The sequence below is a fragment of the Coffea arabica genome, chromosome 2c (genome assembly GCF_036785885.1).
Source record: "Coffea arabica cultivar ET-39 chromosome 2c, Coffea Arabica ET-39 HiFi, whole genome shotgun sequence".
In the NCBI taxonomy this organism is placed as follows: domain Eukaryota; kingdom Viridiplantae; phylum Streptophyta; class Magnoliopsida; order Gentianales; family Rubiaceae; genus Coffea; species Coffea arabica.
Window position 1 is genome coordinate 11704550 of NC_092312.1, and position 13380 is coordinate 11717929.

The 13380-nt window shown below is 35.4% G+C and overlaps 1 protein-coding gene and 1 long non-coding RNA gene across 5 annotated transcripts; one reads left to right on the plus strand and one right to left on the minus strand.

The window, feature by feature from the left end:
• Window positions 1–2990: 2990 nt before the first annotated feature.
• LOC113726012 (pentatricopeptide repeat-containing protein At2g20710, mitochondrial) lies at window positions 2991–6976 on the plus strand. 4 transcript variants are annotated; one of them, XR_003457457.2, is made up of 3 exons: window positions 2991–3422; window positions 4860–6150; window positions 6231–6976. XR_003457457.2 is itself a non-coding variant. In XM_027249465.2 (2 exons), exons 1-2 carry the CDS (start codon window positions 3144–3146, stop codon window positions 6009–6011), a joined length of 1431 nt encoding a protein of 476 aa, XP_027105266.1. In that variant the 5' UTR covers window positions 2991–3143; the 3' UTR covers window positions 6012–6976. The 4 variants fall into 4 exon arrangements, 1 of the variants encoding a protein (XP_027105266.1); XR_011838985.1 differs by having other exon boundaries at window positions 6413–6976; XR_003457458.2 differs by having other exon boundaries at window positions 6540–6976.
• Window positions 6977–8711: 1735 nt separating this feature from the next.
• Window positions 8712–10969, minus strand: LOC113726013 (uncharacterized). The gene is made up of 2 exons (XR_011838986.1): window positions 10674–10969; window positions 8712–9634 (listed from the first exon to the last, which is right to left on the minus strand). It is a non-coding gene; the product is annotated as an uncharacterized lncRNA (long non-coding RNA).
• Between the last annotated feature and the right edge of the window lie 2411 nt (window positions 10970–13380).

The following is a 13380-nucleotide window of genomic DNA, read 5'->3' on the forward strand; positions in this document are numbered from 1 at the left end:
ATCTTGTTTCAAACTATGAAGTATGAATATAATTGTCTCCATCTACCCTGCACAGGTTAGTTTTGTTCGTGATCAGGCGTGAAGTTGGCTATATTGCCAAAGTCTGTAGTTGGAACATTATACCTTGTATCTATTAGCCGCTGCAGTTGTAAATCACTACAATGTGAATAAAGAAGTTCGGAACCTGATTAAAAAGACTTGACTCAAACTGGATTATGAATGTTGACTTGAAAATCTGACATCTTTTTATTGTTGTTCTTGAGAGTCTTGACTAGAAGAAGGGGCGTATTTATTAGCCCCAGAAAGACTGGGTTCCATCAAATAGCTCTCACACACCAAAAAAAAAAAAAAAAAAAATTGTAAAAGAAGGATTAATTTTGACTTTCAAGAAAAAAAAAATGTAATGATGCGCTTTTACTTTGTGTTGAATGAATGATAAAATATAGAATCATCCAAAAGTATGCATATATGATTCAACAGTTTGAAGATTTTTTTTTTTTTTTTTTAAATAGAGGAAAGGTAGGAATTAAGAAGCAAGAAAGGAGAAGGAAAATTTGAACCCAGAACTTCTAAATCTTAGAACTCAACCTTAATGATCACTATAATCAACTTTCATTCAGATCTTCTTTTACAAATCAAAATATATCAGTGTTTGTCTCCAAAATATCACCAAAACTTAATTAAGTACCACGTCCCAAGATTTACAGCGTTAACTGTGCCTACGACTTTGAAATTAATCAGAGCTCAGAAAGGGACATCAGACTCATCTTAGTCAACAAAGATATATGTATGTATGTATATATTTTTTCAGTGAAACTCATGAGACTTGGTAAAAGAAGCTAGAAATCAAAATGGTTCTCGAACATGCACGAAATTTGGGTCATTTGGTTGCATGGCAGACCAAAACTAAGGCCTTGTTATTGAGTCCTTCCTCAGTTCACACCTTCATATTTATATCAGACGGTTGCTTGGGACAGATATCAGGTACAGTCGTCATAGATCCATGGTTCTACAGGTTAAGTTTACTGTTTGGTGGTTTGGTTAATTGATAGAAAAAAAAAAAAAACATGTGAGTATGATCGAGAAAAGAGCTTAGGATTAAGTATGTATGTTGCTTCAAGGTGATCATCTCATGGATTTGTGCACGTCAAAGAACTAAATGAAGTAGAGATTCATATTCATCAGCCATAAGAAAGTTTGCAGAAGAAGGATGAAATGAACCAGATAAATCAGTTGGATAATAATTAATGTCCGTCCGTCCGAGTTCAATGGATAAATAACTTATAAGCCTCGTCCGAGCGTGTACAAGGAATTTGGCATCACTTGAGTTTTCTGAGAGGTTGAAATGGTCTGGAAAGCAATGCTGGAGGAGTTCAGGCCTTTCATGGTTTTGAGGCCTTGTAGTACAATTAACTTGGCCCAGAAACTCATTCTCCCTCGCTTACTCATCAAATTCAATGAAAACAGGACGACATTTTGGGAGAGCAAATAGTAAGCCAGGTCAAGATGCCATGGGTAACAAACATTTATTCAGGATTTTGAATCGAGTTGATGGACAAAATAAGACAGTTTCGTTTGTAAGAAGGATTTATAAGTAATTTTAAGTTAAAAAATATAAGTAAAAATTAAATAATTTTATAATTCGCTTTTGAGTTAAACTTACTATTTAAATTCGTTGAAAGTCAAGGTCGAACTTGATTTTCACGAGCAAAGCAAGTTTTTTTTCTTATATGATGAGTTGGGTGCCAAGCTACTCGCTAGTAGTTTGCATTCACTTGCACCCTAAGTAATATCAGTTGATAATATTTTAGGATCAAAGTTAAAATTTTTTCAAGATTGGGTAAAAACGTTAGCGTAAAAACTCAAATGAATCTCTAATTTTAAGCCATCTTTGAGGGAAAGAAAAGAAAAATGTCCTGTCTAAGCCCGCATTTGTAACTCCTGTATGTCGAAATTGAAGTCCACTATTTTACACCAAAAATGATCATAATTACTCACTTGCTAAACAATGCAAAGAAAATCACAAAAAATTTTGAGAAAATACTAGGGCTGCAAGATTGATCCGTTCAAAGGATAACCAATCAAGCATTCCAGACTGCATGATGCAGGGAAAAAATTTTGAAAACAAAAAAACAACTTGCTACTTTCTCCTTTTTATCCATCTACTGTTTTCTCCAGTTTATCTATCCACGGTTGATTGTTTTTATTTATGATAATAACAATTTATCCCCTTAAGGTATTCCGTGATTCTCACTTTTCCTCTAACATTTATTTTTTATCACTTAAATCTCTAAGAGACAAAAATATCGCTCTATTATGCTAAGTTTTTAATTTTCAAATTTTTTTGCTTTCCTTAATTATTGAACTTTAACATGCAATTTGATATTGACCACTCTAATTGATGGTAATAAAGTTTCGTATGAGATGAGCATACAAAATTAGGGAATACATTAATAATTGATTAATTTTTAAAAACTGGCAAATAAAAAAGATCCTAATAAGCAAGAACTTATTACAGGAAAATCAACAAAAAAAAAAGTCCAATACCAACATGTGAAGGTGTAATTGTAAAAATGGGTAATTGACTGTGAATAGTGTAATTATAAGAAAATAGAATATATTTTTTGCTTGATTTCTTAAATTTGAAAATAGATGAAATTGATTTGTAAAAAATATGCAGTTTTTTTAATTTTGTAAATTAGGGAACAAACATCCTAAAATTTTTTGTTAGAGAAATATATTATTTTCTTATAAATAAAATTTTGAAAAAAAGAAAACTATTTTGGAACAAAAACAAGATTAGAGACAAATAAAAAAAAAAGGAAAACAACTATATGGCAAAGGGGTATTTTTATCTTTTAGGGGTTAAGTGACACAAAATGAAAGTTAAGTGAAAAATCAGGATATGACTTTAGTGGGTAAATTACAATTAACCCCGTTTCTGAATTTTACCAACCCCCTACGGAAAAAAAAAAAAATGGAGACTCTACACTTAGCAGGGAGCACTGCTTAGAGGGCCACGGAAATGGCTGGCTTCTGAATTGAAGACTCCAAATTTCATAAACCCTTCGTGGCCTCGTGCTTCTTAAAACCCAAACTAATTTGCTCTCGCCTTCTGTCACTCTCTCCCTCCAATCCAAAAAATGAACATTCTTTTCCCCAATCCCCTTAGTCAGCTCTCAAAATCTGCTTCGCAGAAAATGTTTACGCATTTCTTTTGCACAAGATCACCAAAATCCCTCGACCGATCTCACCCTTCAAACAATCTTTACAAAAGAATTTCACCTCTGGGTGATCCAAAAATCTCAGTGGTGCCTGTGCTTGATCAGTGGGCTGCCGAAGGAAGACCTGTCCACAAAGAATATCTAGAGAGCATCGTAAAGGAATTGAAAGCATACAAAAGATACAAACATGCCCTCGAGGTTTTGCATTCTTTTTCTCTTGCTTCCTTGCCATTTTCTTGTACTGAAATGCAATTTCTGTATTGTTTTCCTGTTTCCGTTGGGCTATATGCTTGTGGATATTTTTCCTATTATGAGTAAATGCGTAAAATTTTTTGAAAAGAAATATGGATAATCATACTTGGTTTCCAGAAATATAGAAGTTAGATTTTTCAATAATCAACTTTTAGTTAGGGTCGACTGCCAGGAGATCGACGTTACTATTTCTCCTTTTTTTCACCTTCCGCAGCTTATTTTTCTTTTCCTCATCCATTTGCACATCAAGCAACATTGTCGCAGACCGAATGAAACAGTTTGGATTAACCTTGGACCTTTCATTGGACTTGATGGTTGCGAAGAGTAGGAGGTCAAAAGCCCAAATTTGGCGTACATTAAATTCATGGGCGAAGTATTGTTTGCACCTTATTATCATGCACTGCCTGAGAATAAGAACCGTGAATCATATGGACACTGCTCCCAGTAAAGCGACCAACTTAATTGAAGAAAACTTAAGAAGCATTCTGTTTCAAATTTGTGAAACATACCATGCATCCAATTGGAGTTCCAAATACTTAAATCTAGAATATGGAGCAACTAATTATGGAACCTACACAATTACTAGCTTGAAGCCCGGTCCGTGTATGAACCTTCCGCACTTTATGTAACTCCTTTTGTGTGATCATCATGCTTCTGTAGGTGTAGTCATTGTCGCAGATATATCTGAAAATTGAAATTACTGAATTTTAGCTATTTGTGAAGCTTGATCTTGGCACCTGACCAGCCAGTTTTCTATTATTTCTTTCTTAAATGGGCTCGTGTCTTTCCTTAACAAACTTTAGGTAGAAAACTAGAAAATTTCTTTAGCATATTCAATCACATGAAGCTATAGAATAGTTTGTACTGGTAAAGAAACCATCTATGGTGGCATGATAAAGCAGCACAGTGGCAAAGTTGTAGCTGTGACAGAATGGCTGCTATCTCTCCTTTGGTCCGTACTCAGTACAATTGAATTATAGGTGGATTCATATGCCTGTCAGGTTGATCGGAAGGGGGAAGGATAAAATAACTTGCTTTTTGATTCTTCCTTTCCTTCTGACTAGAGCAGTATCATGAGAGGTGTTGCTGTGACTAGGAATTGAATTCTCGAGATGTTGATGGGGATGGTTGATATGCTTGCTTGAAGTTCAGTTGTTAACTCAGTAGGGGTGAGGTGAATATAACATTCTCTGTATGTTGTGAATGTTAGCCAAATTTAACCTTCTTATGCAGCAGGGCATCTGCTTTAAGGAACGAATCTGAATGAAAATGGACTCCTAATGTTCTTATGTATGATATTCCTAAATGTAGAAAGTACAAAAAAATTTTATAGTCATGTTGCCTTCATCTTATGATTCCATTCTGTATCAAATTTATGTTTAGGTATCACGGTGGATGACCGAAAAAAGATACATGCCTTTGAGAGAGCTGGATGTTTCCATTCAAATTAATTTGATTCACAGAGTACATGGCTTGAAGGAAGCTGAGAACTGTTTCAATAATGTCAGTAGTAAGCTAAAAGGCTTTAATGCTCACATAGCCCTCCTTAACTGCTATGTCCATGAAAAATCAGTGGAAAAAGCAGAGGCCTTAATGCAGAAAATGAGGGAAATGGGGTATGCTAATTCACCACTACCCTACAATCTCATGATGAATCTCCATTATGGCTTGGGAAACTATAAGAAGCTAGATGATCTAATGAATGAAATGGAAGGAAGGGGAATTAAATTTGACCCATTCACCCTCACCATCCGGTTAAGTGCTTATGCGGCTGCTTCTGATGCTGAAGGTGTAGATAAAATTGCTAAGATGATGGAAATTGATCCGCTGATTGTTCCAGACTTTAGTGTCTATGCTGTTGTAGCCCAGGGGTACTTAAAAGTTGGTCAGTTGGATAAAGCTTTGCCAATTTTGAAGAAAATGGAGGAATTAGCAGTAACCACAAGGAAAGGAAAATTTCCGTATGATTTCCTGCTCAAATTGTATGCTGGAATGCAGAGGAGAGATGATGTGCTCCGAATATGGGAAATGTACAAGCAAAAACAGAAGATCAATAACAAGGGTTACATGACCATGATGAGCTCACTACTGAGCTTTGGCGATGTTGGAGGCATTGAGGACATCTTTAAAGAATGGGAATCGAGGGGATTATCCTATGATTTTCGGGTTCCAAATGTTTTGATACATGCTTATTGCAGAAATGGGGAATTGGAGAAGGCTGAGGCCCTTATAGACAAGGGGTTATCAGAAGGGGGTGAACCTTTTGCAACAACATGGTTTTATATGGCACTTGGATACATAAAGGATAATCAGATTTCAAAAGCTGTGGAAGCATTGAAGAAGGCAATCTTGAAATGCCCTCCTGATCACAAGCCTAATACAGAAACATTGAACACCTGTCTGGAACATATGGAGAGGGGGGATGTGGAAAAGTCAGAGGAGTTCATAAAGCTTATAAAGAAAGAGAGCTTATGTTCACTGGCTGTTCAAGATAGCTCCATGGATTTTATCAAGTCTGGTGAATCTCAATCTTGATTGCATGGCTGATATTGAAGAAATGGCAGCATCAAGTTTTCAATTTCTTGAACGGCATTACATTATGAAGAGCATATATATAATGATACATACACCTTGCTGATTGGGTTTTCAACCGCTCATGATAGCTCAATTTCAGGTAATGTTTTCGAGGCTGCCTAGTACATTTGATTCAATTCCTTGTAGTGTCACTTACTGCGGTTAGTCATCACTCACCAGGTAAATATGCAGTTATTCAACTCTTCATATTATGTTAACAGCCTTGTTGTCACGGCGAAGTGGTTTAGTAGCAACATAGACTTCACTTTAAGGTGTTTAAGCAGTTATTTGACCCCTAACTAGCCTCTTGGGGATCATATATATTGCTGTTTGATATGACACCTTTATTTTCCGTACTCTAGATATCAGAACATTCCAAGTTAGGTATGGAATTGACGCGAGATATATTGTACTTGGGTGGGTTTGACACTTATCCAAAAATGATGAATTGAATTTTTATCAAGTGGTGAACAACTCTTGTACCCCTAGGCGTGGAGGGATTCTCTCACTGCCTGCCAACACCTGTATATCAGATTTCACATGGGAGTCCTTGTCAAATGTTTAAGAGGTGAATCCTCCTTGCATGCCCTACAATGCCCGATCTGATTCTTGCATCTGCCTTCATCAATGAACGTGGTACAATCAACCACTAGTAATTTCATTTTAGTCCCTACATATCAAGGGCCAAGCTACAGCTTCTTGATTGGGATAAGTAGTTTATTGTACTCTGGTTCGACTCTCATGGCCCATGAAATTATGTCTCTCAATTATGTAATATGAAGAATATTCAACCTGAAAAAGCTTCCAACCAAGAGATAACCTGAGAAGGGTATCAACTTGATAATTCAAGATGTCCTTTTTCCAGCTGAATCAGCTTGATGCGTAGCTTACATCATTCTGGCAAATCCATTATTCTTATCCGAAAATGGATGCAATTGTATCAAATGCTGACAATCCATTTGTCAGACACTGAAAGATTTGCAACGCTGATCATCTGCTGTGATAGGATATCATGTAAAATGAGAAGAAAAGTATGAAGATGACAATTTGCGATTTGGGCTCGTTTTGCGCAATCTTTGAAGAGAATTAGAGCTTCCAATGCGCAACATTTTGGCTTCTTGTGTCTTCCATTTCAGTACGAGATCTATAATTATTATTGTTCAGTTCAATCGATCCTTGCTATCAGAGACAGGACTTCTAAAGAAAATGCTAAAAACCGAGGGGGTAGTTGGATTATGGAACTAACTTGGGGGTTTGGTACATTGGATGAAACTTTTTTAGAATGGCCACACATCTATGCAAAAGGATAAGTTCACAGTGGAAGTTTATCAAACATTCACTCCATTTGGATTAGCTATTTTTAAAATTGTTTTTGAAATATTTTACTGTAATAATGTATATAAAAAATTTTCACTATAAATGTTTTTTGTGATATTTTTGAAATACATTTTTTGAGATATTTTTAAAGTTAAAATATATTTTAGTGTATTTTTTAAAAATTAATACTATCACTCGCCACCTCCGCCACCTCTTGCCAACTCCTCCTCCTCTTTTCTTTTTCTCCTCCCCTCCTTCTTTCTCGTCCTCCCTCTTCCTCATCCTCCCTTCTCCTTTCCTTCCCTTTTCCTGCCATATCCCCGTCCCTCCCCTCCTTCCCACTCCTTGATCTAGTCATGGACAGTTCAGGGAGGGGGAGGCAGGGATTGTGGCGGGAAAGGAAAGGGGAAGAGAGAAGGGGAGGAGAAGAGGAGGAAAAAGAAGGTAGAAGAAGAGAGAGGATATTTTTAGAGTTATTTTTGTTTATATATTACTATAATATAATATATGAAAAGCTTGTTGTTCAAAAAATGGGAAATCCAAATAGAGCCATATTATTATGAAATACAGCAAATATGAAAGGGTTAAATTGAAAAAAAAATACATGGACCACAAAGTTATAAAGAACATGAGAAATCTATAAGCATGATCCATATCCAAAAAAAAAAAAAAAAATCTTCAACGCATGATAATGATTGATGACTGCAAAATAATTCCATCACATAAGGTGCACAACACACCAACATCTAGATAAAGAGTGTTGAACGACCTATGATCTGCCGACATTTTTGGTATGTTAACTATATGATAAGTAAGAGTTTAATCTAACATCAGAACTAAGCCTATGTTCGCATCATTTATAACATTTAATCAAACCCGTGCTAAAGCTCCACTAGAATCCTTTTGATCTTTGACCGCAATTTCGCTCGACTTTCTTGGTTGGAGATCAAGAATTTCGCCATTTTAATTAACCCCTTCATTCTCCTGAGAAATAAACAATCGTAAGAGAAAAGGCAAACGGAGCTAGGGAAAATTAAACTTAGAGCCAAAAACTATAAGCTCCAAGAAGGTCTCCTAATTAACCAAAGACCTAGTGCAAGATCTTAATTTTTGGAATCAAGATCTTACACGAGTATTGAGAAACATGTTTAGAGATTGAAATTAAAAAAAAAAAAAAAAAAGGTTTTATGTTCGTTTCATAAGCTTGACTGGCCAATCTATCCGCATATTCTCCGATGGCCAACATGGAATCAAATTGCAAAACTAAGCACAGAAACAAGTTGTAGTCTCAAGTTCTTCTATGGCAGGATCAAAGTTCGAGCAGAAACGAAAACCATCCAAGACTTGGCAAAAATTGTGGGTATTACCACAGATCATCATATATTACATACCATGTCGTAACAATCGAAGGTTATTGACATGCCTCTGAGATCCATTTGTACAAAGAGGTCAGGGGAGGAGGAATACCTAAGCTAGACATTTTCGTCATCGATGCTAAAGCACAAGATTAGAATACAAAAAGGCACAATAGAATCCAATAGAAGAGAAAAACTGATATTCTATTTAAAGATTTGTGAGCTTGTATCTCCTGCCTTCTCACCCTGGGGCTGGCACTTCCCTCTGCATGGTATGAATTGGGAAATGTATAAAAGCTCTCCCAGTTACCAAATGCCCTAGCATATATCATCTCTCCATAGTTTCCATTCATAGGATGACAAACCGCCAGTGGGACCGTTAGTGCAGGTGAACTGGAATCCTCACTCTCACTCGGGGCTGTCGGCTCAGTTTGTAGATTCAGGTAAGGACTGTTAGATGGCAGCTGTTGGCGAAGATTGGCGGAAGTCGTCTGAGCTAGTCTAGCAGATGCGTTTGGTCTAGGAGGTATTGCCATGATCTTACTTGAAGAGGTCACTTTGTCGTCAGACACAGGTTCAGAGAGGCTTCGGCCACGGCCATAAAGGGGCACAAGGGATTCTTGGGAAATTTCGGCCTTGCAAATTGGGCAGTATGTGCACTCATCTTGAGTAAGAGAAGACATCTGCAACTCTAGCCACTTATAAATGCAGGGCCAACAGTAGAGGTGCCCACAGAAGGTAACAACTGGATCGTTCGCTGATTCTAAGCAGATGCTACAATCAAAGCAGGCAGATGCCCTCTCGGAGTCTGCTATTTTTGAAGCGGGGATGGATTTCAAATCTTGTGCCAGCTGTTGCTCAAATTCCATAGCCATGATTTGACAATCTTCTATCAGCCTAGGATTGTTTTGTCTGAAAAGAGACAATCAGAAAACAACAATGTTTTTTTTTAGTGCCTCGAGAGATTAGCATTCGTAAACCGAAAACACAAGTAGAGGTCAAAAGAGCATCAAGATTGCATATGGAGACCAACAAGTCAAGACATGGCTAAAAGATGCTTGACGGCCAAATAAGTTAGGAAGAGATGAGAAAATGCATCTTTCTTGGGTACAAGTACAGCTCAGTATGTTTAGTCGTGTTTGGTGGTTGGGTGTTTAAAAAATATCCAAAAACATGTTGCATGAATCAACATAACTAAAGGGCCCATCAGCACGAATTTAGTAAACAAACAAAGGATGGAGGCAGGCCTCCAAAAGATAATACATGTGATCCTTGACAGAAGACTCCTTCAAATTTCTGAATACTAGCAGCTCTTTAGTTTATTTTTTTTTTTCATAAATGAATCTCCAATTAAGAGAAAGATTTCCATCTCAACACCCTAGTGATCAACCAAATTGAAGACATTGAAAAGTTACAGGGAAAACTAGAAAGGTAAAAGGGCTTGGCTTCTGTTTCAGACAGGCGACAAAATTGGCAAGCAAAGCATAGAAGTTTCAGACATACATATAATTCCCAAGTGGTCCTATACACTATACAGTAGCATATCTTGTAAAATTTAAGAGAAAAATCAAATCTTGAAGATCTCCGCAGAAATCAATTCAAATACTACCTTAATACCCTTCATCCATGCAAAATCACCAACATCTATCCCAATAATTCGTTTCAATTCGCATACTAATAACCAACTAAAAAGCTCAGCATCACAATTCACAAGCAAAAACCAATCCTTAAAGAAATGGATCTAAGTGAATATTCCGCATTAACTTACAGAAAATTAAATTTTACATTAACATGATCTTCAACAACTATGCAAAATTAGTCTCTTGCTCCAACATGTTAACGTAAAACTTGCAGAGCTACCACATAAGGCCAATACAAAAGTTCCCCAGACTAACAAAAGAAAAAAAATACTAGCCAAGGATACACAATAAAGATGATCAAGGATACACACCTAAAAAAAAAAAAAATTGATGGATCCTTGTTCCAAGAAGGAGCTGTTCAGCTTTCCAGTGCTTCAATGGCTCTTCTTGAGAGAAGATCTGATAAATCTGGAGTTGTTCAGAGAATCTCAGGAGAAACCCAGTAGAATTTTTTCAGGAAAAAATGAGAATGAGTGTAAACTTGATGAAGTTAAGGTGGGGGAGCGGAGGACGGTGGTGGTGGTTGGCAGTTGATGAGCTGATGGCCTTACTCTTTGGGGAGTCTTGGGAGTTAATAGGGGGCTAAAATATATATACACAGGTGAAGAATTTCTCAACAGGGGAAACTAGTGGAGTTGTATTTTTTATTTTCTTTAATTTTTTTTTTTGTGGTGCCGTTTGTTTGATGGGCTGACGTGGCATTTTGTTACGGGTGAGAACGAGGAAATACACGTGCGCTACAGTCTATGTGTTATATTGTCCTTGTCACCGGTAGCCAAATCCAGGACGAAGCTTCTATTTTCTTTTTCTTTTTGTTACTTTCTAAGATAATATTAAATGGCTAAAATGTGACTTTTTATGCTTACTCGGTTAAAATCTCAGAAGGTGGTCGTGTTTTTTTATTTACCTATGTGGTGTATATATTTTTCGAAAAGTATATTTAGATTATTTACTAATTTTTCCTTGGAACCACAAAAATTTAATAATATAGCTAAATATGTGCGTGGATCAAGCAGTATAAGTGTATAACTTATAAATAAGCAGTATATTTGCAAGCAGTACAAAAATAATGTACAAAAGAGAAATTAAAAAAAAGAAAACCACCAAAAGAGATCGAAAGACAGTATGCTCACATCGTTTCAAACATCGAAAAGACTTATCCAGTTAAATAATTTGATTATATTTTAATTATGTACTAGTTTTTAGCCCCGTTATATGAATGGGACTGCATATAATTTGTTGAATGATTTTAAAAAACAAAAATGATAAGTTGATTGAGAACAAGATTTAGTAAGGTATAATCGAAATGAATATATATAAGGCAAAAATTAATAAATTGATTGAAAGTTATTATAAATAAGGAAGTAAAAAAAAAAGAAAATTAAATGTTACAGCAAAAAGATAGATAATTAAAAATAAAAAAAATACCAAACATTAAAGAGATCCACATGGCAAAAAGATAAATAATCCATTTGTCAGAACGTGGATATATCCAGTTCAACAAGTTACCATATATGTAACTAACTGAAAACATCATTTTATTTCATATATATATATATATATATATATATATATATATATATAATCAATTTTCTATACACTAGCACTATATATAGTTTAATCATTGGATGCATAATACATAATTTATATTTAAATTTAAAACTCAAATTTTGTATATATATCATGCATCTAACTATAATAGTGTATAATATAAGAATAATTCATACACGCGTGTGTGTGTGATATATCAACATAATATAAATTAAGGTCTTGTTTGAATTGTAATTTTCTGTAGTTTTTATTAAAAAAATGTACTATAGTGATTATTTGATATATGTGAGATAAAAAATTGATTAAAAAATATGTTCATAGAAAACATAAAATTTTTTTTGATGAAAATTGACTTTCCAAATAAGGCCCAAGGCTTAGCATTATGATTTTACCTTCCAAGTTACACGCTTCATATACCTTTTTTTTTTCTCTCTCAATTTTCTATCTTAAACTTTTACTTTATGCTCCTAGTTAACTCTCAACAGCGCAAAGAAACACACGCATCCAGAATCTGAAGTAACCCCACAAGTTTACTCAAAAGACAATTGCTTTATGCTCTTAGTTAAAGATACTTGCGTTTGCGGAGTATATTTTCCTTTTTAGTAAATAGTTCTCGAAATTAAAATTCGACGAAGTTGAAGTTCGTATGGAAATGATTTTGAGCCAAAATTGGTAAATACGCTTAGAAGAAATGATATACTACACGAAAAGAAAACGCGGGCGCGAAGGAGAGGTCGCCCTCAATTAAATGGTGACATTGACGATCAAAATTACTACGTTTGTCATAGTACCACGAGTCGGGGGGATGGGTCCTTAACGGCATTTGAATTGATCAGTGTAGTACTGTAGTGGTATGAATTATGATGGAAGTTTGACGGGACCAGAGGACCTGCCTGCTTAATTCTGCTGCTTCTAGTTCTAGATCGCCTTTTACAAGTCTCTGCAGTGGCTCTTCTAGAAGATTGATCTTTGACAAAAGATATCCATCAAATTTCTCTCTCACATCGTTCACGGCAATTAATTTTCATGCCTCAGCCTCACCACTCATCCACTGAAGTTCGGTCCCATACTACTTTGAATCTAACATTTAATGATCGTTGATCAATCGCCTTTGGGAGGAATTTGTTGACAATATTCCTTCAATTTCGTTAAATAAATTTTTTTCATCGTTTACTTTTAAAATATTAACTTTAAATTCCTTATAAATTTAAGTTAGTAAAATTTGGTCAAAATCTAAATTTTCGACCATTTTTTAGCCTGAAATCATCGTATAATTCACATACAATCATTTTTTATGTATAACAAAAGTCAAATTTCACTTGTTTAGTGACAAAAATGAATACTATAAATTGGATCATATCCAATCTTTTTTAGGAAAAAAATGTAATTTGGATTAGAGTCTATTTTCTAGGAGTAAAGATAAATACAGATCGGATCATTTTGTTTAATGACAAATGAAATCTAATT

What these genes read in the sequence shown, in the direction of transcription:
- LOC113726012 (XM_027249465.2), top strand. Translation starts at nt 3,144, where the DNA reads ATGAACATTCTTTTCCCCAATCCCCTTAGTCAGCTCTCAAAATCTGCT. An exon ending in GATACAAACATGCCCTCGAG is followed by an intron (nt 3,423 to 4,859) that starts GTTTTGCATTCT and finishes ATTTATGTTTAG; the next exon opens with GTATCACGGTGGATGACCGA.